Below are 26,398 nucleotides of genomic sequence, written 5' to 3' on the forward strand. Positions count from 1 at the left end.
TACCCCACAGACTACACTTTTACAAAAAAGGGTCTTACTTTCAAAATGTGATTCAACTTTTTATACCTAATGTATTTTTTTAACGTACTGACTTGTCTACTCATACCACATACACAGCTGTGATATCTGACGAAATAGCAGCTAAGTACAGTTTTACTGATATCTGAAAATTATATCACTTACCATGAAATCTGATTTCTCTCCGCTGCGTTGCTGATATGCGATCCACAGTGGATATTTGTATATCCCCGTTGTCAAGCCAGTCCATAGCAACAATAGAAATGTAACTTTGCGCCATCTGGTGGTTATTTTGGGTAAAACAGGCCGGGGGCGTATTACCCCACGGGGGCGTATTACCCCACTCTACTCTATTTATTCTTGACCAAGAAGGCAGTAATTTATTTTGTGACAAAATTGTAATGATTTATTTTTAATATTGTTCTGTTCTGTTCTATTTTACTATTTCAGCTAGAAGGCATTGAATTCTTCTGTCTCCTGTGTAACTTGACCAAGTTACTGTGTGACCTTCTGTCTAAGCTAGACACATTGCTCGAGACGTAATACTGATATCTTTTGGAACATTCTATCTCTGACCTAAGGTTGTGCGTAAATGTTGATATCTGTTAGAACATCTGCTAATATGAAATATATTGCTTATTAAGATGTGTTTTGCTCAGTCCAAGGTTTACTGACCTAGTCACTGTTGTCATAGTCTGACATCCTACGACGCACACACATAACACACACACACACACACATTCACATACACACACACACACACATAGCATAGCTGCATATCCACACAGACACACACACACATAGACAGATATCAAACAGTGATGTCATTTCATCCACACAGATAAGACACATATAAAATCCCTGTATTCTCTCGTTGTATTGGGGGACTTGCGAATAAAGATTGCGAACTAGATTGTGGGGTTCCTTTCTTTTTTCTGCGACTCACCCCCAGACGTCTGGGTGACACGAGGGGACTGATCTCGAGATGGTGAGGGCCAGAGGTGAAAAAAACCCTAACAGTGTAATTAAAAAAGTAACACAAAAGTGCTCTTTCTTCTTCACCTACACCACCTTCAACACCTTCATCTTCTTCAAGGAACTGGTGGAGGATCTCCATAGGACGAGGTTCTCTTCACCTACCCCAGTGAACATTCAGGGAAAGGACATTGCAATCGTTAGGAGCTACAAGTACCTGGGTGTTCACCTGAACAATAAACTGGACTGGACTGATCACACACACACCCTGTACAAGAAAGGCCAGAGCAGACTCCACCTGCTGAGGAGGCTCAGGGCCTTTGGAGTTCAGGGTCCACTTCTGAACTCTTTTTATGACTCTGTGGTGGCATCAGCCATATTCTATGGAGTTGTCTATTGGGAAAGTAGTACCGTATCACACAGCAAAGAGGAAAAAACTTAATAAGCTGATTAGGAAGGCAGGATCTGTCCTGGGCTGTGCACTGGACTCAGTGGACGTAGTGGGGGAGAGAAGGATGTTGGCCAAGTTGTCATCCTTAATGGCGAACACCTCCTATCCACTGCAGGAGACAGTAGTAGCACTGGGCAGCTCCTTCAGTGACCGGCTCCTCCATCTGCGGTGTGTTAAGGAGAGATACAGCAGCTCCTTCCTCCCTACTGCTGTGAGACTGTACAACCGGCACCTCACCAAGCACAGCACCAGACGCTCCTCACAATAATCAACAATACTGTCCAGATCACTTCTACATCCATAGAGACCCCTCTGAATGTATACTGTGCTCACTGACTATCAGCATCAGTACTTTACAATGAACTGCTAGCTACACACTGATAAAATGGCTCCTGTGCAATATACCTACTTACTTGTGCAATACTCATCTCATCTCATCTCATCTCATCTCATCTCATTATCTGTAGCCGCTTTATCCTGTTCTACAGGATCACAGGCAAGCTGGAGCCTATCCCAGCTGACTATGGGCGAAAGGCGGGGTACACCCTGGACAAGTCACCAGGTCATCACAGGGCTGACACATAGACACAGACAACCATTCACACTCACATTCACACGTACGGTCAATTTAGAGTCACCAGTTAACCTAACCTGCATGTCTTTGGACTGTGGGGGAAACCGGAGCACCCGGAGGAAACCCACGCGGACATAGGGAGAACATGCAAACTCCACACAGAAAGGCCCTCGCCGGCCACGGGACTCGAACCCGGACCACTACACCACCGTGCCACCCGTGTGTGTGTGTGTATATATATATATATATATATATATATATATATATATATATATACCTTTTTTGTATACTTAGTACTTTTTGCAGTAAACAATGTAAATTTCCCCTTGTGGGTTATCTTATCTTATCACCTTCACCTTCTTCACCTTCACTGCCTTCTTCTTCACCACCTTCACCTTCACCAAATGCCACAGCACCTTGACTGGTGGAGATATTGATTGTATTTTTGAAGAAAATAATTTTAAGAAAATTGTTAAAGATTGTTAAAAAGAGAAAATAATAAAAATTCACTTTCACTGTGCTCAGTTGTGTCACTCATTTTTCAAAGTAACAGTTCAGAGCAAAATGAAAATGGCGGAAGCGAGGCATTTTCATTTTCAATTAATTTGCAATTTTAGCAAATTCAGAGACTCGTACAAATACTCATACAAATATGACCTTGCAGGATCTGAGCATATATAATTTTTTCCCGACTTGAAGCACTGGAATGCTTTTAGATCAGAAATTAAATTTTCCTTGAAGCTTTTTGAGTTCCAAGTACAACTGTAGCACTGCAGTTGAATAACATATGACACAACGACCTATTAATGATATGGAAATAAACATGAACTGTACATCTCTATAATATCATGTGGATCTAACTTTCCTCCATGTGCATACCTGTACATCTGTACACATGCTTTTCCACAGTGGAGTCCAACAAAAGCCTTAAATTAATACTTTGATTAAAAGCACAAGTTATTTTCATCCAAGCTTTACAGATACATGCGTGCTAAATGGAGTGTTAGCTTCTGCCAAACTTTGGATCAATTTGAGTCTAATTATAAGGTACATTGTTGAGTTCAAAAATGTCTCTTCCTATCGTCCAGCCTGCTATTTATTAACGAGGGCTATTTGGGGATACTAATCAGCCTGCAGGTGTTTTTCGATCCAGACTCGGAGTTTTACATGGTGCTCTTGGAACACACTCTCTCTCACACACACACACAGGCTCAGTGCCACTGAACCACACCTGTCACACAATTCGGCCTTTCTCCTGCATCTGGCCCTGGCGATGGATCTCATGTTGGCAGCGAAGGCTCTGGCACCATTAGTCCCCGAGTTCAGGATCCTTCAGCAGAGCGTTCGCTGCCCACGGCTGTTCCATTACTGCCAAATCGACAGCTGCTTGCTCTGAAAGGAGAGAGGGCAGGTGGATACTCCCATCATCACGCCTCCAGATCACTGATTACCGGAAGTCATACTGCAGCGGCAAATGTCACGGAAGGATGTAGGGGGACTCTTTTCTATTAGTGTTTATTCTATCCACATTCACTGGATATGAACAATCGCACACTCTGATTGGCTACTCTACTACTAGGTTATCAGCTCATATACCGTAAGTAGAGAAAAACAAAATAGCAGAGCGTGTTGTTGAACCAACCTAGGACGAAATAAAAACTCTACTCAAAAACAAAACCACAAAGATTGTTTAGTATTTAAAACAATGATACCCCCCCAATATCTCCTGTTCCACACTCTAGCCCAGACGGTGGCAGTAATGCACCTTTAAGCTGGTTTGCCAACTGCCAAAAAAACTCTAAAAAGAAGAAAACCCCCCAAAATATCTCATTCATCTCATCTCATTATCTCTAGCCGCTTTATCCTTCTACAGGGTCGCAGGCAAGCTGGAGCCTATCCCAGCTGACTACGGGCGAAAGGCGGGGTACACCCTGGACAAGTCACCAGGTCATCACAGGGCTGACACATAGACACAGACAACCATTCACACTCACATTCACACCTACGGTCAATTTAGAGTCACCAGTTAACCTAACCTGCATGTCTTTGGACTGTGGGGGAAACCGGAGCACCTGGAGGAAACCCACGCGGACACGGGGAGAACATGCAAACTCCGCACAGAAAGGCCCTCGCCGGCTACGGGGCTCGAACCCAGGACCTTCTTGCTGTGAGGCGACAGCGCTAACCACTACACCACCGTGCCGCCCCCCCCAAAATATAAAAAAGCATATATATATGGAATAAAAGTATCTTTTTTTTATTTTTCAAGAATTATTATTATTATCACATTTTTCACAAATTGCTCCTGTCATCTCGTCAGTTTGTTTACATTCTAAGCGGAAATTATTTTGTCAGACGTTTTGTATAAAGCTTTTATTTATTGAATTTGCAAAAAATAAAAATAAAAGTGCTTCATTTCTCAAAATCCAGTGAATGTGGATAGAATAAAACAGTTATTCCACTCAATCTCGCCGAACATGGATTATAGACAACTCGGTGCTACGTACCTTGGCGGCTATCAGCTCATGTATGACTCAATTTTGTGGAATAACTGTTAAATATCAGTGTAATGGTTTCTGGATGTGATGAGAGGGCAGTTTGGGAGTCAGAGAAAATAAAGCAGCTGTTTACTGTCAAACACCTATCTGAGCATTCTCTCTCTCTCTCTCTCTCTCTCTCTTTGACATTCTGATTGGATGGTCAATCACTAGCAATAGCATGATGAAGAAGAAAGAAATGCGCTCACTGGCCACTTTAAGATTACTGTTCTTGCCTGCAGGAGTGGAACCCAATGCGTTCTTCTGTTCTGCTGTTGCATGCTGAGATGCTTTTCTGTTCACCACGGTTGTAAAGAGTGATTATATGAGTTGCTATGTCCTTCCTGGCAAAAAAAAAAAGCTCAAACCATTCTGTCCATTTTCCTCTGACCTCTCTTATCAACAAGGCGTTTGTTTACTTTCCACAGAACTGTCGCTCGCTCACTCAGTAATGTTTTTTGTTTTTCACACCATTCTGTGTAAACTCTAGAGTGTGTGAAAACCCCAGGAGGTCAGCAGTTTCTGAAATACTCAAACCAGTCCATCTGGCTCAAACCAACACCCATGCCACAGTGAAGGAAAGTCACACTTCACTGTGAGATCACAATTTTTCCCATTCTGATGTTTGAACATTGTGAATATTAACTGAAGCTCTTGATTTGTATCTGTGTGATTTTATGCATCAAAAGATCAGCTGATTAGAGAACTGCATCAAACAGCAGGTGGATGTATGGGTGTTTCTAATAAACTGGCCGGTGAGTGTAGCTAGATAAGAAAGAGGGTGGAGGAATCAGACAGAAAAACCGTGGGAATGACTGCATTAGTCATTAGTCTGCAGCCAGCACAAGTAGTTGCAAAAAGGCCACAGAAATGACTCGGCATTGGTAATTTGTCACTCTACTTGATTAACAAACAGCTTCACACTGCCACTTAACATCATCCGAGGGTGCATTTCCTTCTGCACAGAGATGCACAGCTACAAAGACTATTAGTCATTGAACTAAGAACTGAAAAAATGAAGATGTCCAGACTTTATGAATATGCAAATGAGAAACGCTTCTGAACATACACAACACCAGAGACAGATCCAGCCCAAGAATCTGACAGATGCACATTTGAAGAAATATTTTCACTAATTTTACCAGATCACTATGGATTTTCATAGGGACGTAGAGCACGCCGAGCCCTTTTCGAAGAGGGCAGCCACAGCCCACTACGACCGTGGCTTGGCCAGCTATTCGCCCCTGAAGCCCTGCGTAAGTGTGGCTTGCTGAAAACTTTAATATGAGCACTGGCTACAACCGTGCGCACACGCCGGGATTTAAAAAAAATCATAATTCGGCTACTGAAAGTCATAATCCTGCCAAATTTTGCAGGCACCTCCCACTCCCCCGAGACGTTTCAAAACAGCCCAGGCTTGACCTACTATGACTGTGGCTCGGCCCGTTATTCACCCCTGAACTCCCCGCCCAAGTGCGGCTCACTGAAAACTTGAGCCCTGGCTCCAGCCGTGCATGCACACTGGGATTTAAAAAATTCATAACTCAGCCACCATGTAGTGGTTTGCACTGTCGCCTCACAGCAAGAAGACCCTGGGTTCAAGCCCAGCGGCCGACGAGGGCCTTTCTGTGTGGAGTTTGCGTGTTCTCCCTGTGTCTGTGTGGGTTTCCTCCGGGTGCTCCGTTTTCCCCCACAGTCGAAAGACATGCAGGTTAGGCTAATCGGTGGCTCTAAATTGACTGTAGGTATGAATGTGAGTGTGAATAGTTGTTTGTCTATGTGTCAGCCCTGCAATAACCTGGCGACTTGTCCAGGGTGTACCCTGCCTCTCGCCCATAGTCAGCTGGAATAGGCTCCAGCTTGCCTGCGACCCTGTAGAACAGGATAAGCGGCTACAGATAATGGATGGATGGATAACTCAGCCACCAAAAGTCATAGTCCCACCAAACTTTACAGACACCTCCCTCTCCCCAAGACCTTTCTAAACAGCCCAGGCAAGGCCTGCTACATTTGCGGCTCAGCCTGTTATTCGCTGTGAATTGTGAACTTTTTCTGGAGCATTTTATTGGTTTGACCTAGATTCTTTGTCTCAGGTCACGCTGTACAAAACATCATGAGAATACAGGTAATTAGGTCAGGTAAGCATCAGGTAAGCATCACCACTTACAGGTGGTCAGATCCTGAACCACTGGTTTGTTGGTTGAGCGTGGTTATAGCCATGTACCCAGCTACCGTGATAGTGAAGTAAACAAACACCCTGTGACCGATGCCAAGTAGTGCACAAATATTTCTGACGCATGCATGTGCATCGACTGCATTGGTCTGGATCCGTCCTTAACAACACACTTGATGTAATCCAATTATTTGTCAATTATCTATACTGGTTATCTGTCAGGGCTTTGAGGGAAGCTTGAACTAATCCCAGCTGACTTCAGTGGAGAGGTGGGGTACACAGGGATAACACAGAGAAGAATCTGAAATTCACACTCACATTCACACCAAGGATAATTTAGAGTAGCCAGTTGACGTAATCTACACATCTTTGGACTGTAAGAGGAACCAAAGAGAACCCAGAGGAAACCAACACAGGGCATGCAAACTCCACACCTCAAAAGGCCCCAATCAGCTACGAGGTTTGAACCCAGAAACTTCTTGCTATGAGGCAACAGTGCTGCTTGATGTTATATAAAGTTTTTTTTTTTTTTTTTATCCAGCTTGAGTAACTCCTCTTTCCTGAAAACCTTTCCATCTCTGAAAACTTAAAGTCCACAGCAGGGTGCTAGAAAATGCATTTCCCAGATATACACTATATTCCATAGTCATGTTATTGCACAATAAGAGAAGGGAAAACTATCCAGAATTCCCTAATTGCTTCAAAACACTGCTTTTCCCATTTGACAACCGTACTTCTCAAACACATCAAGATCTCACAGACTGCACTTTGTTTTTCTGCTCTAACACACACAATTCAACTCCGTATCGAGGCAGATTGTGTTTGTTTTATATACTCTAATACCTTCACTTCAAACACATGGATATCTTGGGAATTAGCTGGTTTCAAAGCTGTGAAAAAATACTGGTTGCACAGGGAATTCAAGGAACAGGATTGGGAAATATTAATCTGCAGTCCCACAGTGACCTCTAGTGGCCAAGTAGCAAATGCATACACATTCTTTTGACTCTATCTAGTATGATGGGTGTGGTGTGGAATTCTAGGAGTTGTTCAAAAATCAGGTGACATGAGAATCTTTTTCAGGTGTGATAAGCATCAGAACGAACAGTAATACAGGTACAATTTTCAGCAAAACATTGAAGCTTGAATATATTTCCTGTCTAAATGATGTTACCTAATTATGTTTGCTTTTTAAAAGTGTTCAAATGCATTGTAATTTATGACTGTATTCATTTTCTTTTTTTTTTTCAAATTAATGGTTTCCATATGTCTAATTTAACAAGTTCTTTTGTAGTAGTTATTTTTATCTATCTCAAAATTAATACTTGTTTGTATTTTACTGTTCATTAAACTGTTTAGTCAACTTCATCGAAGATAAAGAAGCATTAATTCTGTTCAATCTTGCTTATAAAATATGATTGGCATGGGTGAGAGGACCCAGATGAAGTTGTCGGTTAGGGCCTTGAAATGTTCAGAAGTGGCTCCATCATTCAGTCAGGTGAATACTGATCAACATGTACAATATCATGGTGTAATCTCTGCTGGCGCACCTTGCCCTGGTGTAATCTCTGCTGGCGCACCTTGTCGTGGTGCAATCTCTGCTGGCGCACCTTGCCCTGGTGTAATCTCTGCTGGCGCACCTTGCCCTGGTGTAATCTCTGCTGGCGCACCTTGTCGTGGTGCAATCTCTGCTGGCGCACCTTGCCCTGGTGTAATCTCTGCTGGCGCACCTTGCCCTGGTATAATCTCTGCTGGTGCACCTTGTCGTGGTGCAGTCTCTGCTGGCGCACATTGTCGTGGTGCAATCTCTGCTGGCGCACCTTGTCGTGGTGCAGTCTCTGCTGGCGCACCTTGTCGTGGTGCAGTCTCTGCTGGCGCACCTTGTCGTGGTGCAGTCTCTGCTGGCGCACCTTGTCGTGGTGCAGTCTCTGCTGGCGCACCTTGTCGTGGTGCAGTCTCTGCTGGCGCACCTTGCCCTGGTGCAATCTCTGCTGGCGCACCTTGTCGTGGTGCAATCTCTGCTGGCGCACCTTGTCGTGGTGCAATCTCTGCTGGCGCACCTTGTCGTGGTGCAATCTCTGCTGGCGCACCTTGTCGTGGTGCAGTCTCTGCTGGCGCACCTTGTCGTGGTGCAGTCTCTGCTGGCGCACCTTGCCGTGGTGCAGTCTCTGCTGGCGCACCTTGCCGTGGTGCAGTCTCTGCTGGCGCACCTTGCCGTGGTGCAGTCTCTGCTGGCGCACCTTGCCGTGGTGCAGTCTCTGCTGGCGCACCTTGCCGTGGTGCAGTCTCTGCTGGCGCACCTTGCCGTGGTGCAGTCTCTGCTGGCGCACCTTGCCGTGGTGCAGTCTCTGCTGGCGCACCTTGCCCTGGTGCAGTCTCTGCTGGCGCACCTTGCCCTGGTGCAGTCTCTGCTGGCGCACCTTGCCGTGGTGCAGTCTCTGCTGGCGCACCTTGCCGTGGTGCAGTCTCTGCTGGCGCACCTTGCCGTGGTGCAGTCTCTGCTGGCGCACCTTGCCGTGGTGCAGTCTCTGCTGGCGCACCTTGCCGTGGTGCAGTCTCTGCTGGCGCACCTTGCCGTGGTGCAGTCTCTGCTGGCGCACCTTGCCGTGGTGCAGTCTCTGCTGGCGCACCTTGCCCTGGTGCAGTCTCTGCTGGCGCACCTTGCCGTGGTGCAGTCTCTGCTGGCGCACCTTGCCGTGGTGCAGTCTCTGCTGGCGCACCTTGCCGTGGTGCAGTCTCTGCTGGCGCACCTTGCCGTGGTGCAGTCTCTGCTGGCGCACCTTGCCGTGGTGCAGTCTCTGCTGGCGCACCTTGCCGTGGTGCAGTCTCTGCTGGCGCACCTTGCCGTGGTGCAGTCTCTGCTGGCGCACCTTGCCGTGGTGCAGTCTCTGCTGGCGCACCTTGCTGTGGTGCAGTCTCTGCTGGCGCACCTTGTCGTGGTGCAGTCTCTGCTGGCGCACCTTGCCGTGGTGCAGTCTCTGCTGGCGCACCTTGTCGTGGTGCAGTCTCTGCTGGCACACCTTGTCGTGGTGCAGTCTCTGCTTGCGCACCTTGTCGTGGTGCAGTCTCTGCTTGCGCACCTTGTCGTGGTGCAATCTCTGTTGGCGCACTTTGTAGTGGTGTAATCTCTGCTGGCGCACCTTGTCGCAGTGTAATCTCTGCTGGCGCACCTTGTCGTGGTGCAGTCTCTGCTGGCACACTTTGTAGTGGTGTAATCTCTGCTGGTGCAGCTTGTCACAGTGTAATAATTGCTGGTGTACCTTGTTGTGGTGTAATCCCTTCCAGTGTACCTTTTATTCTGAAGTTTCTATCAGTGTACTTTGTTGAAGTGAGTTCCTCATTTCTGTATCATTTTCTCATGAATTCTTAGACCTGTGTCTTATTATGGTGTCATCTCTACTATCTTAATATCCATTCATTTTCTATACCACTTATCCCTTGTGGGTCACAGGTGAGCTGGAGCCAATCCCAGCTGACATCAGGCAACAGGTGGGGTACACCAGTCTCCAATCTATCATGGGGTAAAACAGAGTCAAACTGCTATTCACACTCACACCTATGGACCATTTAGAGTAGCCAGTTCACCTAACCTGCATGTCTTTGGACTGTTGGAGGAAACCAGAGCACCCGGAGGAAACCCACACAGGTATGAGGAGAACATACAGACTCCACACCTCAAAAGACCCCAGCCAACTGGCAGGACCTGCTTGCTGTGAGGCAACAGTGCTAACCACTGCATCACCATGTGTGTGTAGTGGTTAGCACTGTTGCCTCACAGCAAGAAGGGGACGGGGGCCTTTCTGTGTGGGTTTCCTCCAGGTTCTCTGGTTTTTCCCCACAGTTCAAAGACCTGCAGATTAGGTAAAAGTACCCAGCCCTTGGGATTGCACAAGACAGTGTAATCTCTGCTGGTGCACCTTGTCACGGTGTAATCTCTGTTGGTGTACCAATAGAGTTGCTGGGTTTCAGTCACGTGGCTTCTCTTAGTGGTTTTACTGGAAGTGAAATAGCTGGTGGTATAAACAGCTGCCATAGTGCAAACAACTAGTGATAACTTGGAGTATGCTTGTAATCTAGAAGCCACTGCTGGCTTTAGATAATTCAGAAGATTGCTATGTGCAATGGATTCGACCCCTACAGTCTGGGAAAGAAGGATTTGTCATATGATCTCGAAAACTACCCTTCAGTTGAGTTCCCCAACATCTCGAACTATCTGGTGTTGCAGACGTCCTTCTACACCACAAAACAGATGAAAGCGTGGAAGAGTATGGAGGATTACAACTTTTTTGTATGTGGCTGGGTAAAGGACCTCAGTATCAAGTCGCTGCCGAATGAATCCTGTATTGTTTTTGCCCGTGTAAGTATGTTTTTTTAAGCTTTTCGTTTGCATCTTTACAACAAAGCGCTGCAAGTTGAAGTGTAAACAAACAACAGCTGGCTTGATTCTCACTTGTGTTGGCTCTTATCTCTCAGGTAAATAATTCACAAAGATCATCAGAAAGCCCTTTAAAGACCCGGATCTTAGTTAAACAAGACGGCGAAGTGATCACGGCGCATTGTAACTGTACGGCTGGGGAAGAATTTTGTCGCAACCTTCATGCATATGGACTTTGTGAGGAGGAAACAAAGAAACAGCTGGGGACTTTAGTGCTTCATGACTAAAAAAAGTAGCATAAAATAACAACACATAGCAAGAAAAGTACTTGGAAAACACTAAGGACAGAGCTGAGAGGGAAATACAAACCTTCCACCAAGTGATCACTGCAAACTCGAGCACGCTTCGACTCGGCTGTCTTCGATTTCACTGAGAGGTTAAAAAGCCACCTTTCTGGATGTCTTTTTGTGAAATCCTGTGTTTGTTCACCCTTTTTTTTATTAGTTCACAGGGAATCCTGAAGAAACTTTTATCCGTTTCACGGTTTGATCAATTCAAAACAACCTAAAACAACACAAGCGTAAGGCATTTTTCATGCGAGCAGTGAACCTTCTCCGTACAAATGCTTTGTCAACTGAGCTTTGGTAGACCACCAGCTAAAGTTTTGAATAACTAATGAGGTGGGTATGACATCACGTGAAATCCATCAATACTTAGTACCAGTCCCAAGCCCGGATAGATTGGGGAGGGTTGCATCAGGAACAGCATCCGGTGTAAAACCTATGCCAAATCAAATATGCGGAATAGATCCACCGTGGCGACCCCAAACGGGAGCAGCCGAAAGAAGAAGATATAATATACAGTACCAGTCAAAAGTTTGGATATTACTATGAATGAGTAGGTGTGTGGCGGCATGGTGGCGTAGTGGTTAATGCTGTCGCCTCACAGCAAGAAGGTCCGGGTTCGAGCCCCGAGGCTGGCGAGGACCTTTCTGTGCAGAGTTTGCATGTTCTGTCCGTGTGGGTTTCCTCCGGGTGCTCCGGTTTCCCCCACAGTCCAAAGACATGCAGGTTAGGTTAACTGGTGACTCTAAATTGACTGTAGGTGTGAATGTGAGTGTGAATGGTTGTCTGTGTCTATGTGTCAGCCCTGTGATGACCTGGTGACTTGTCCAGGGTGTACCCCGCCTTTCGCCCATGGGATAGGCTCCAGCTTGCCTGCGACCCTGTAGGACAGGATAAAGCGGCTAGAGATAATGAGATGAGATGAGTAGGTGTGTCCAAACTTTTGACTGGTGCAGTATGCTGTGATTATTGAAGTGCAATATTTTTTGGAGTACATAGAACAATGTGAGTTTAGCCAAAAAAAAAAAAGCAACAACAAACAAACAATACCAGAACAAAATGTTAGAATTTCTATTAATATTTTATTGTGGTATTTAAACAATGTGTTTTATTTAAATCAGGCAATTTTTTAGTCTTTCATTCACATCTTTCCATTAGATAGTGCCTGGTCCCATGGAGTGATGTCATCCTCATGTAAAACAGCTACAACACATTTGCTCGCTGACAGCATGCTTTGCCACATTAAGTCACACGAAGTCGAGGAAAGTTCAGTTGAACTAAATCAGTTAAAATTTAGTTGTTAAAAATCCAGCTGCCATTTTTTATCAAGAATTTGACAGGTATTATAAGAGAGCAGTGTGTCATTACTCATTCCAACAGTGCCAAGAAGACCATTTCTGCCATTAAAGCTATCAGCTGTGACATACAATCTAAATATAATTCACGATGTAAAACATAACATACTTCTAATACATTAAAAATGTTAAAAATGTTAGTATACACTGAGAGAAACAAGGCTGACCATGATAAGTGAGTAGAGCTAACGCCGTGTAACAACTTTCTTACTTCACAAACAATGTTATAAAGTGTCTCTGATTGTAAATGAAATGCTTTTTTTTTTAACTTTGCTTACGTCCTTCATGATTGTTTATCATTCCCAACTGTCAGGCAAATTAAAACTGCATAGCGAATTTCTTTCTAACAGTCACTGAAGCATGTTCAAGTTTTATTTAAAGAGGTGTGGTCACCCGAGAGCAAGATAGAGGTGCTCCACAATCTTTTCCAAAATATATCAAGCATGCAAATATGAAAAAATAAAATACTGGCTTTGTATTATAGCATAACATACCATATACCTGCATTACTTTGGATATATAGTCAACTTTCCACATGGATGTGCTGGTTAACCTTTGACCTTGCACCCTTTTATTACATTTTTCACCTTTTTTTTAAATAAAGAGCGTATCTACTCTCAAAACAGTTTTGTTTACTGTAAATTCTGTAAAGCTGCTTTGCGACAACATATATTGTTAAAAGCGCTATAGAAATAAACTTAACTTCACAGCCTCTTTGATTGCTAGGGGGAAAAAAGAAAAAAAAAAGATTTGCACCAAATACCACACCAGAACTACAGATAGTGTTGAACCGGATATATTGTGTGCACTAGGACCCAGGGTCAGTTGTGTTAGTTTCTCTTTATTAACCTAAACATCCTTTTCTTTCTCCGCCTTAATGACAGATGGCCAGCAGGAGGCGCTTGAAGTCTCCACCGCACTCACAGTTGATGGCTTCCTTCAGAGGCACGTCGTATTTCTCCAGGTACATGTCCTTGATCGTCTCCAGATCGATCTGGGAAACACAGAGCCGGAACGTGATGGGTTCGTTTGGGTAAATGTGCGATACAAAAGTGTGACAGGTCTGGGTGTGGTGAGATATGAAACATTAAAGAAATAGTGCAGAGCATTACAGATTTCAACATACACATGAGGTTAGTTTGATATATTTTAGGCTAAGAAGCTTGACTAGTTATTAAAGGTTAAATAAAATATAGACATATTGAAAAAGTCTCCAGCAGGGGACGCTCTTTCAGTATAAAGCCATTATTACCTGCTGTTAAATTGTTACCTGGGCGGCACGGTGGTGTAGTGGTTAGCGCTGTCGCCTCACAGCAAGAAGGTCCGGGTTCGAGCCCCGTGGCCGGCGAGGGCCTTTCTGTGTGGAGTTTGCATGTTCTCCCCGTGTCCGCGTGGGTTTCCTCCGGGTGCTCCGGTTTCCCCCACAGTCCAAAGACATGCAGGTTAGGTTAACTGGTGACTCTAAATTGAGCGTAGGTGTGAATGTGAGTGTGAATGGTTGTCTGTGTCTATGTGTCAGCCCTGTGATGACCTGGCGACTTGTCCAGGGTGTACCCCGCCTTTCGCCCGTAGTCAGCTGGGATAGGCTCCAGCTTGCCTGCGACCCTGTAGAAGGATAAAGTGGCTAGAGATAATGAGAATGAGATGAAATTGTTACCTTCTAACGAATGCTTAGAATTACTATTACACTGGGGAACACAATTTTTGTTGAGTTAGGTCTGACAGCTGTTTTTAACTAATTTTTGGGTGCGGAATCCAAAACTGATCTCAGTTTTTCTCTATCACGTCAAGTTTTTGAACTATAGGATCCCCGTTTTCTTAAAAAAAGATGAGAGACTCAGGATTACCACTATTCTTGACACAAAGGGGATTAAAACAAAATATATGGTTAAAAATCTTGGTGTTTTCATTGACAGCGAGCTAAACTTTGACAGTCACATGAAAGCAATCACTAAATCGGCATTTTATCACCTAACAAACATTTCCAAACTAAGAGGACTTATGTCAAAAAATGATCTGGAAAAACTTATACATGCCTTCATCTCTAGTAGGGTTGATTACTGCAATGGCCTTTTCACAGGCCTGCCAAAAAAGACCATCAAACGACTTCAGCTGGTTCAAAATGCAGCGGCGAGGGTTCTCACACGAACAAAAAGAACAGAGCACATTACCCCAATTCTAAGGACCCTTCACTGGCTTCCAGTAAGCTACAGAATTGACTTTAAAGCATTGCTGCTGGTGTACAAATCTCTAAATGGTACAGGGCCCAATTACCTCTCTGATATGTTGCAGCGGCCTAACCCAATCAGATCTACCAGATCGCAGCAGCAAAATTTACTGGTAAAACCTGTTGTTAAAACAAAGTGTGGTGAAGCAGCTTTTAGCTACTATGCAGTACAGCTATGGAACCAACTCCCAGAGGACATTAAAAATGCTCCTGCTGTTGGCAGCTTCAAATCTAGACTAAAGACCAAGCTGTTCTCAGATGCTTTCTGCTAACTGATATCATCATCTTTACATGTTTTAAACTTTACTTAACTTTTACAGTCTCTGCATGTTTTAAACTTTACTTAACTTTTATTCTATTTTATTCTGCTGTTTTACTGAACTTTTACTTCATTTTATTACTTTATTTCTACTATTGTTTAATTCTTATCTTTTTCCTCTCTTCTTCCCCCTTTATTTTATGTAATTTTATTTTCTATTGTTTACTGTTTAGCTTTTACCTCTGTAAAGCACATTGAACTGCCACTGTGTATGAAATGCGTTATATAAATAAACTTGCCTTGCCTTAAAAAATATGAAAAATACTGTACTTAACAGATATGTGCTTGTTTTATAAAAATTTACAAATACTGACATACAATGAAATATGAAAGAAACAGGCATGACTGCAATGTTTATTTAACACTTATATTTTTACAAAGGCTATGGCTACTGTAATTATAATTGTGTGCAAGAAGAAGAAACCTTTATTCGTCACATGCACACTTCAAATCACAGTGAAATTCATCCTCTGCATTTAACCCATCTGAAGCAGTGAACACACACACTCAGAGCAGTGGGCAGCCACACTAGCATGCCCGGGGAGTAGTCAGGGGTTCAGTACCTTGCTCAAGGGCACCTCAGCCCAAGGCCACCCCATGTTAATCTTTGGATTGTGGGGGAAACTGGAGCACCCGGAGGAAACCCACACAGACACACGGAGAACATGCAAACTCCACACAGAAAGGCCCTCGCCAGCCGCTGGGTTCGAACCCGGAACCTTCTTGCTGTGAGGCGACCGTGCTAACCACTACACCACCGTGCTGCCTGTGCAAGTATTAAAGGTAAAAATTTATGTTTATAGCTCTTTCTGGAGTGTTCAATTTGAGGACTATCACATTTGATGCTCCAACAATAGTCAGCCATCATATGTACATCCCATCTACCCTGATAACGTTCTTCCATAACCTTCAAATAGTCTTACTACAGTGGAATTTTGCTTATCTGGAGGGTAAACTGTGGAGAAAAAACTTGACGTGCTAGAAAAAAAAAAAAAACTGACTGCAATTTTGGAATCAGCATGCCAATTTTAGTTTTAATCAGCATAAAAATCTAACTCAACAGAATTTTTTTTTCAAATTGTTCCCCAGTGTTATATATACACACGCGCACACAGAGACGAATAATAATGATGATGAAGATGTACAAACAGACCTAAACGGATTATGGGTTTGCTGTGGCTCTCAGAATAGAGGTTTTATTTTCTCATTTAGGATAAGAGAGAGAGAGAGAGAGAGAGAGAAATGGGACCAGGCCCAGTCAGGAGTCCTACCTCGGAGCGGCTGACGATGATGCGAATGAGGGTGTCCTCGTCAGTGCCTGCTCCCTTCATGGCTGCATTCAGACGCCGAGCAAAATACAGCTGTGGATTCTTTGCACATCTCACTGTCGAAACAGAAGCAGATCATAATGTGATTTATTCTATCCACATTCACTGGATATGAGCAATCATGCAATCTGATTGGTTACTCTACTACTAGGCTATCAGCTCATATACCGCGAGGAGAGAAAAACAAAATGGCGGAGCACATCAAGTCAGATATATCACTTATCAAGTATTTAAAAGAAACAGAAATAGCTAAAAGAATATTTCCCCCCAATATCTCCTGTTCAACACTCCAGCCCAGTCAGTAATGCACCTTTAAGTTGGTTTGCTAACCACCAAACAACCCTAAAGAAGAAGAAGAAGAAAATGGCGGTGCGTGAACCAACCAAGGACAAAATAAAAACTCTACTCGAAAACAAGCCCCCCCCCCAAAAAAAGGCAACAAAATATGGTAATCACTTTCACTCTTTCCATTTCGATTGGTTTGTCTTTCACGGAGGAAACCCCCACCGTAAACAGGATAAAATCTGTCAGCCATAGTTTAGGCTATTTGGAGGTAAAACTTATGAGATAGCATGTGGATTTTATGCACTTCGGATGATTCAAGACAGTGATTCAATTCATGATTCAGAACAGCGATTCAATTCAATCTTGAGAACTGCGACACTGATGATGAGCAGTACCTTTTCTTACTTCGACTCCATCCAGCCGAAGATCAACTCAAGTACAGTGGTGCTTGAAAGTTTGTGAACCCTTTAGAATTTTCTATATTTATGTATAAATATGACCTAAAACATCATCAGATTTTCACACAAGTCCTAAAAGTAGATAAAGAGAACCCAGTTAAACAAATGAGACAAAAATATTATACTTGGTCATTTATTTATTGAGGAAAATGATCCAATATTACATATCTGTGAGTGGCAAAAGTATGTGAACCTCTAGGATTAGCAGTTAATTTTAAGGTGAAATTAGATTCTGGTGTTTTCAATCAATGGGATGATAATCAGGTGTGAGTGGGCACCCTGTTTTATTTAAAGAACAGGGATCTATCAAAGTCTGAGCTTCACAACACATGTTTGTGGAAGTGTATCATGGCATGAACAAAGGAGATTTCTGAGGACCTCAGAAAAAGCGTTGTTGATGCTCATCAGGCTGGAAAAGGTTACAAAACCATCTCTAAAGAGTTTGGACTCCACCAATCCACAGTCAGACAGATTGTGTACAAATGGAGGAGATTAAAGACCACTGTTACCCTCCCCAGGAGTGGTCAACCAACAAAGATCACTCCAAGAGCAAGGTGTGTAATAGTCGGCGAGGTCACAAAGGACCCCAGGGTAACTTCTAAGCAACTGAAGGCCTCTCTCACATTGGCTAATGTTAACGTTCATGAGTCCATCATCAGGAGAACACTGAACAACAATGGTGTGCATGGCAGGGTTGCAAGGAGAAAGCCACTGCTCTCCAAAAGAACATTGCTGCTCATCTGCAGTTTGCTACAGATCATGTGGACAAGCCAGAAGGCTATTAGAAAAATGTTTTGTGGATGGATGAGATCAAAATAGAAATTTTTGGTTTAAATGAGAAGCATTATATTTGGAGAAAGGAAAACACTGCATTCCAGCATAAGAACCTTATCCCATCTGTGAAACATGGTGGTTGTAGTATCATGGTTTGGGCCTGTTTTGCTGCATCTGGGCCAGGACGGCTTGCCATCATTGATGGAACAATGAATTCTGAATTATACCAGCGAATTCTAAAGGAAAATGTCAGGACATCTGTCCATGAACTGAATCTCAAGAGAAGGTGGGTCATGCAGCAAGACAACGATCCTAAGCACACAAGTCGTTCTACCAAAGAATGGTTAAAGAAGAATAAAGTTAATGTTTTGGAATGGCCAAGTCAAAGTCCTGACCTTAATCCAATTGAAATGTTGTGGAAGGACCTGAAGCGAGCAGTTCGTGTGAGGAAACCCACCAACATCCCAGAGTTGAAGCTGTTCTGTACGGAGGAATGGGCTAAAATTCCTCCAAGCCGGTGTGCAGGACTGATCAACAGTTACCCGGAATGTTGAGTTGCAGTTATTGCTGCACAAGAGGGTCACACCAGACACTGAAAGCAAAGGTTCACATACTTTTGCCACTCACAGATATGTAATATTGGATCATTTTCCTCAATAAATAAATGACCAAGTATAATATTTTTGTCTCATTTGTTTAACTGGGTTCTCTTTATCTACTTTTAGGACTTGTGTGAAAATCTGATGATGTTTTAGGTCACATTTATGCAGAAAAATAGAAAATTCTAAAGGGTTCACAAACTTTCAAGCACCACTGTAAGTGTAAATATTTCTTCGATTTCTGATGAGCAGATCGTGTGCACACACAGGAAAAATGACTGAGCAATTTTCTCAGAGTTAAAATTATTTTCCTCCAAAATAGTTAATTTTGCTCGATTTTGAGTTTAGAGAGTTGGAGTGGGAGCAAAATGACAGAGTAATTGTTTAACAGAATAACAGAGATGGTTGTGGCTCTGAACTGAGTAAAATGGTACAAGAGTTAATTTCAAGACCCACTGAATCGAGTCAAGTACCAAAATAAAGTCAAATACCCGATAAATGAAGATGTTGTAAAAAGCAGTTTTAGAGCTGTGTGTGAATGAGTGAAAAAACATGACCTTACCCATTGTCACTTGACCTGATGGGATTAAGAGTTAATCTGATGGAGTTAAGAGTTGGCAGTGGGAGGGGTTTTCACTCTTCTCATTGAATGGAATGGAATTTTTTACTCTTCTCATTGAATACCCCTCCCATTGCCAACTCTTTATCCCAAAACAATAGGACATACTTTTTTTTTTTTTTTCCTGACGGCCAGTTAATTGTCCAAATCAATGGAGCAGATTTAAGTTTTTGTGCTTGATCCATTCCTAAGACTGAATAGAATCACCTCAAGTGACCAAAACGGTTCGACACAATGGGTAAGGTCATGTTTTTCACACATTCCAACACAGTTCTAAAGCTGCTTTTTACAACATCTTCATTTCTTTTTTTTAAGTACAATCATGACATACAGACTACAGAGATATTATTGTAGCTGAACTTTTGCCGAATACAAAAAAGGTCATTTGACTTTGAAAATACTGCTTAGATTTGTTGAAATTGACAACAAAATCAGAGCATACCAAAATCATTAGAGTGCCAGAAAATACCTTGAGACCCCAGAGGGTTAATAGTCCTTCACTTGTCCTTCTGGAGGAACACTTACATGTTCCACAAATGTACAACTTGCAAATTATTCATCATTATTAGAAAAACAAAGGACTTTTCAATGGTTCTTTAAGGATAATTAAGGTAATTGTTGGACAATTGGATAATTAAATGTTCTTCCAAATCGCTTATATTCTGGAACCATTCTGAGAGGAAAAACACTCTGTTATAGGATCTACATCGAACCTTAAAGTGAACCCACAGAGGGAATCAAGGAACCCTTAAGGGATTCAACATCTTGTAACATTAGATCATCTATGATCCAGTCTAAAATCAGTCCAGATTAAATTTGTATCTTTAATATTAGGCATCAGTATACTGGAGTGCCAATAAATTCGACACCTGTGTGGAACCTTAAAGTGCCATTCCACTATTGGATGTATTCTTTGGCATAAAATACAATATATTTTGACAACATATATAAATGGTATCACTAGATAGAGAAATCTTTTAGCTTCAAACTGATATATCAAACATAATTTTTTGACAGATAAGTACGGTATATTAATTTTGCGACCAAAGTCACCTACCCTTTTAATTTCCGCGCGCGATGTCATCGGCAGGTTCCCCTTCTTGTGTACCACGTGACATGTGACGTGGCACATATTATCAGCAATGGCGGATAGAACGCAATAAAAATAATACCAATAAATCTAGCTAATACCAATAAATCTAGCTAACTGAAAGATTAACTCAAAATTTTTCGCAATTTTTTTGGCCCCCATATACGAGGAGAAATGACTCTCTCACTTTGGGGGTTTCCTGGTCTAAAAATAGACCGACACGTGGTACACAAGAAGGGGAACCTGCCGATGACATCACGTTTCACTACCGTGCGGAAATTAAAAGGGTAGGTGACTTTGGTCGCAAAATTAATATACTTGTCGTTGTCAAAAAATTATGTTTGATATATCATTTTGAAGCTAAAAGATTTCTCTGTCTAGTCATGTTGTCATAAAATATATTGTATTTTATGCCAAAGAATACATCCAATGGTGGAATGGCACTTTAAGGTCACTGGCAAGCACCTGGTCCTTTTCCAGCACTGACAGCTGACCGTCATACAATCCTCATACAAATGTCATTTAATCCTCACCCAGTGCGATGTAACACTTCTTCAGTGTTCCTGACGTTTCATTCTCGATGGCATCTAGAATCTCCGTTCCAGAAAGCTAAGACAGTTTCAGGATGAAACACAATCTGTGAGTGACCGCGCTCTCAGACATGAGACATCAGTGAGACGGTTTTGTTATTCAGGCTACGTTACAAAACACACTCACAGCTTCATAGGCTTTGAACATCGCTTGGAGCTGCAGGTAATTCCTGGTGGCCAGGATATAGCTGAACGTCGATTCGTCTGTGCCAAAGCAGCCCTCTCCAGCCTGAGGGCATGACGGAAATCATTTTTATTGATAGTCAGGTCACTAGATTGGTTTACTTATTACTATATTTTCTCAACGGAAGCAGTTTTAAGAAGACACACGTTCCAAAAATAATACCATTGCCTGATATAATTTAATACTGACAAAACATTAGGAGATTAGTTAAACAGGATTTGGAAAGAAAACACTCCGGGTCATGCTGTTCGAGGAAAATAATCATCAACAAGCTGGTGTGATGAAGGAGAGTTACTGTGACCAATCCAAAATTGATTATTTTCCGATCAAGGCACACACTGAAGTGTTTTCTTCCTCTTATACCACAGCAATTTGCATATAGAGACATTTATCTACTAATATTCTATCCACATTCACTGGATATGAGCAATCGTGGGCTCTGATTGGCTACTCTATGACTAGGATATCAGCTCATATACCATGAGTAGAGAAAAACAAAATGGCAGAGCATGTTGCTGAACAAACCAAGGATGAAATTAAAACTTTACTTGAAAACAAAACCACAAAAAATACAAAAAAAAGCAACAAAATATGGAATAAAAGTATTTGATGGTAAGAACATATCTTTTTTTATTTTTTTCAAGAATTATCATTGCATTTTTCACAAATTGCTCTTGTCATTTCACCGGTTTGTTTACATTCTAAGCGGAAATTATTTTGTTGGACGATTTGTATAAAGTTTTTAATTTATCAAATTTGCTAAAAATAAAAATGCTCCGTTTCTCAAAATCCAGTGACTGTGGATAGAATAAAACAGTTATTCCACTCTCTTGTCGTACATGGATTATAGACAACTCGGTGCTACGTGCCTCGTCGGCTATCAGCTCATGTACAACCCCGATTGACAAAGTACAAATTGTAAATAAAAACGGAATGCAATGATGTGGAAGTTTCAAAATTCCATATTTTATTCAGAATAGAACATAGATGACATATCAAATGTTTAAACTGAGAAAACGTATCATTTAAAGAGAAAAATTAGGTGATTTTAAATTTCATGACAACAACATATCTCAAAAAAGTTGGGACAAGGCCATGTTTCCCACTGTGAGACATCCCCTTTTCTCTTTACAACAGTCTGTAAACGTCTGGGGACTGAGGAGACAAGTTGCTCAAGTTTAGGGATAGGAATGTTAACCCATTCTTGTCTAATGTAGGATTCTAGTTGCTCAACTGTCTTAGGTCTTTTTTGTCGTATCTTCCGTTTTATGATGCGCCAAATGTTTTCTATGGGTGAAAGATCTGGACTGCAGGCTGGCCAGTTCAGTACCCGGACCCTTCTTCTACGCAGCCATGATGCTGTAATTGATGCAGTATGTGGTTTGGCATTGTCATGTTGGAAAATGCAAGGTCTTCCCTGAAAGAGACGTCGTCTGGATGGGAGCATATGTTGCTCTAGAACCTGGATATACCTTTCAGCATTGATGGTGTCTTTCCAGATGTGTAAGCTGCCCATGCCACACGCACTAATGCAACCCCATACCATCAGAGATGCAGGCTTCTGAACTGAGCGCTGATGATAACTTGGGTCGTCCTTCTCCTCTTTAGTCCGAATGACACGGCGTCCCTGATTTCCATAAAGAACTTCAAATTTTGATTCGTCTGACCACAGAACAGTTTTCCACTTTGCCACAGTCCATTTTAAATGAGCCTTGGCCCAGAGAAGACGTCTGCGCTTCTGGATCATGTTTAGATATGGCTTCTTCTTTGAACTATAGAGTTTTAGCTGGCAACAGCGGATGGCACGGTGAATTGTGTTCACAGATAATGTTCTCTGGAAATATTCCTGAGCCCATTTTGTGATTTCTAATACAGAAGCATGCCTGTATGTGATGCAGTGCCGTCTAAGGGCCCGAAGATCACGGGCACCCAGTATGGTTTTCCGGCCTTGACCCTTACACACAGAGATTCTTCCAGATTCTCTGAATCTTTTGATGATATTATGCACTGTAGATGATGATGATGATGATGATGATGATATGTTCGAACTCTTTGCAATTTTACACTGTCGAACTCCTTTCTGATATTGCCCCACTATTTGTCGGCGCAGAATTAGGGGGATTGGTGATCCTCTTCCCATCTTTACTTCTGAGAGCCGCTGCCACTCCAAGATGCTCTTTTTATACCCAGTCATGTTAATGACCTATTGCCAATTGACCTAATGAGTTGCAATTTGGTCCTCCAGCTGTTCCTTTTCTGTACCTTTAACTCTTCCAGCCTCTTATTGCCCCTGTCCCAAGTTTTTTGAGATGTTTTGCTGTCATGAAATTTCAAAATGTCTCACTTTCAACATTTGATATGTTGTCTATGTTCTATTGTGAATACAATATCAGTTTTTGAGATTTGTAAATTATTGCATTCCGTTTTTATTTACAATTTGTACTTTGTCCCAACTTTTTTGGAATCGGGGTTGTACGACTCGATTCCGTGGAATAACTTAATTACAACTTTAAAACTTTTAAGTTAAAAAAATAAACTACCTTACAATGTTGCAGCCTTCCAAAAGGACATACAGCTCATAAAGTACAGTATATAATCTGTATTCAGACAACAGCGCCCACTAGTGGCTCTGTGTACACAGTGATTATGTAAAACAGACGTCATAGAAAATAAAGAGAAACGATGAGTGCTTTATCTGAGAGATTTCAGCCTGATGCCAAAACAACAAATCCTTAATATTGTTCAATTTATTACCTGAACAATATTATTTATCAATATCTAGGATTTTGTATATTTAAATACAGTTAGGTCCATATATATTTGGACACTGACACAATTTTTATTTTTTTTTTACCTGTTTACTGAAACATATTCAAGTTATAGTTATATAATGGACATGGACATAAAGTCCAGACTTTCAGCTTTCATTTGAGGGTATCCACATTAAAATTGGATGAAGGGTTTAGGAGTTTCAGCTCCTTAACATGTGCCACCCTGTTTTTAAAGGGACCAAAAGTAATTGGACAATTGACTCAAAGGCCATTTCATGGGCAGGTGTGGGCAATTCCTTCATTATGTCATTCTCAATTAAGCAGATAAAAGGCCTGGAGTTGATTTGAGGTGTGGTGCTTGCATTTGGAAGATTTTGCTGTGAAGAAAACATGCGGTCAAAGGAGCTCTCCATGCAGGTGAAACAAGCCATCCTTAAGCTGCGAAAACAGAAAAAACCCATCCGAGAAATTGCTACAATATTAGGAGTGGCAAAATCTACAGTTTGGTACATCCTGAGAAAGAAAGAAAGCACTGGTGAACTCATCAATGCAAAAAGACCTGGACACTCACAGAAGACAACAGTGGTGGATGATTGCAGAATAATTTCCATGGTGAAGAGAAACCCCTTCACAACAGCCAACCAAGTGAACAACACTCTCCAGGAGGTAGGCCTATCAATATCCAAATCTACCATAAAGAGAAGACTGCATGAAAGTAAATACAGAGGGTTCACTGCACGGTGCAAGCCACTCATAAGCCTCAAGAATAAAAAGGCTAGATTGGACTTTGCTAAAAAACATCTAAAAAAGCCAGCACAGTTCTGGAAGAACATTCTTTGGACAGATGAAACCAAGATCAACCTCTACCAGAATGATGGAAAGAAAAAAGTATGGCGAAGGCGTGGTACAGCTCATGATCCAAAGCATACCACATCATCTGTAAAACACAGCGGAGGCAGTGTGATGGCTTGGGCATGCATGGCTGCCAGTGGCACTGGGTCACTAGTGTTTATTGATGATGTGACACAGGACAGAAGCAGCCGGATGAATTCTGAGGTATTCAGAGACATACTATGTGCTCAAATCCAGCCAAACTGATTGGTCGGCGTTTCATAATACAGATGGACAATGACCCAAAACATAAAGCCAAAGCAACCCAGGAGTTTATTAAAGCAAAGAAGTGGAATATTCTTGAATGGCCAAGTCAGTCACCTGATCAACCCAATTGAGCATGCATTTCACTTGTTAAAGACTAAACTTCAGACAGAAAGGCCCACAAACAAACAGCAACTGAAAACCGCTGCAGTAAAGGCCTGGCAGAGCATTAAAAAGGAGGAAACACAGTGTCTGGTGATGTCCATGAGTTCAAGACTTCAGGCAGTCATTGCCAACAAAGGGTTTTCAACCAAGTATTAGAAATGAACATTTTATTTACAATTATTTAATTTGTCCAATTACTTTTGAGCCCCTGAAATGAAGGGATTGTGTTTAAAAAATGCTTTAGTTCCTCACATTTTTATGCAATCATTTTGTTCAACCCACTGAATTAAAGCTGAAAGTCTGAACTTCAACTGCATCTGAATTTTTTTGTTCACAATTCATTGTGGTAATGTACAGAACCAAAATTAGAAAAATGTTGCCTCTGTCCAAATATTTATGGACCTAACTGTATAGTGATTGATAGATTTAGTAATGTGTTTGTAAATAAAGTACTGCGTAATTAAATGGTGCTTTCATTTAATGTCTGAAAAAAATTAATAATAAATACTGTACATAATCAGTTAATTTTTTGACATCAGTATCAGCTACCTCCAGAGTATTTTTTTTATTGTTTTTAAAATATTTAAACATTTTCCTTCTCAGAAAAAATGTTTTGCAATGCAACTCATCCCCAAATCAGTATCATATCGATATCATGATCATGCCCAGACCGAATCTGTACACATAGTTACTAGTTTATTACGGTTATTGATCAAATAACGACAAAAAATGAGCTATAAACTAAAAATGGTAAAAAAACATGTCCTACCTCAAACAGTGACGTGGCGTCCTGTTCAGCCAGATCCTCGTCCACTTCATAACTCTCATCGCGATTTCCCTAAAGGAAAGATTGCAGTCGGAATAAGCACAGTCCAAAAGTATTTCACCCCACATGACAGAGGGAGAGAAGAACATAAATATAAATGTTGAGATGAAATGACAGTGCAGTTTATATACTCGTTATAATTTATAACTGGAAATTGGTGATAAATTGCGGTGACAGAAGAGGAATAAACACACTTCAGGGTGTGTGGTAAAACAAAAATAATCAACTTCAGGATGGTAACAGTAAATCTGCTTCATCACACCACT

The 26,398-nt window shown here is 42.0% G+C and overlaps 1 protein-coding gene across 1 annotated transcript in view; it reads right to left on the minus strand.

Moving 5' to 3' along the window:
• Positions 1-12,509: 12,509 nt before the first annotated feature.
• Positions 12,510-26,398, minus strand: part of anxa13 (annexin A13) — a 45,333-nt gene continuing 31,444 nt past the window's right edge. Inside the window, exons 7-11 of the mRNA XM_060920740.1 lie at positions 26,076-26,144; positions 21,219-21,320; positions 21,035-21,110; positions 16,620-16,732; positions 12,510-13,796 (exon numbers count right to left, since the gene is read on the minus strand). Coding sequence (XP_060776723.1) covers positions 13,677-13,796; positions 16,620-16,732; positions 21,035-21,110; positions 21,219-21,320; positions 26,076-26,144 — 480 coding nt within the window. The 3' untranslated portion in view covers positions 12,510-13,676. The remainder of the gene's footprint in view (positions 13,797-16,619; positions 16,733-21,034; positions 21,111-21,218; positions 21,321-26,075; positions 26,145-26,398) is intronic.

This window comes from Neoarius graeffei, chromosome 5 (assembly GCF_027579695.1).
Source record: "Neoarius graeffei isolate fNeoGra1 chromosome 5, fNeoGra1.pri, whole genome shotgun sequence".
NCBI classification, from domain to species: domain Eukaryota; kingdom Metazoa; phylum Chordata; class Actinopteri; order Siluriformes; family Ariidae; genus Neoarius; species Neoarius graeffei.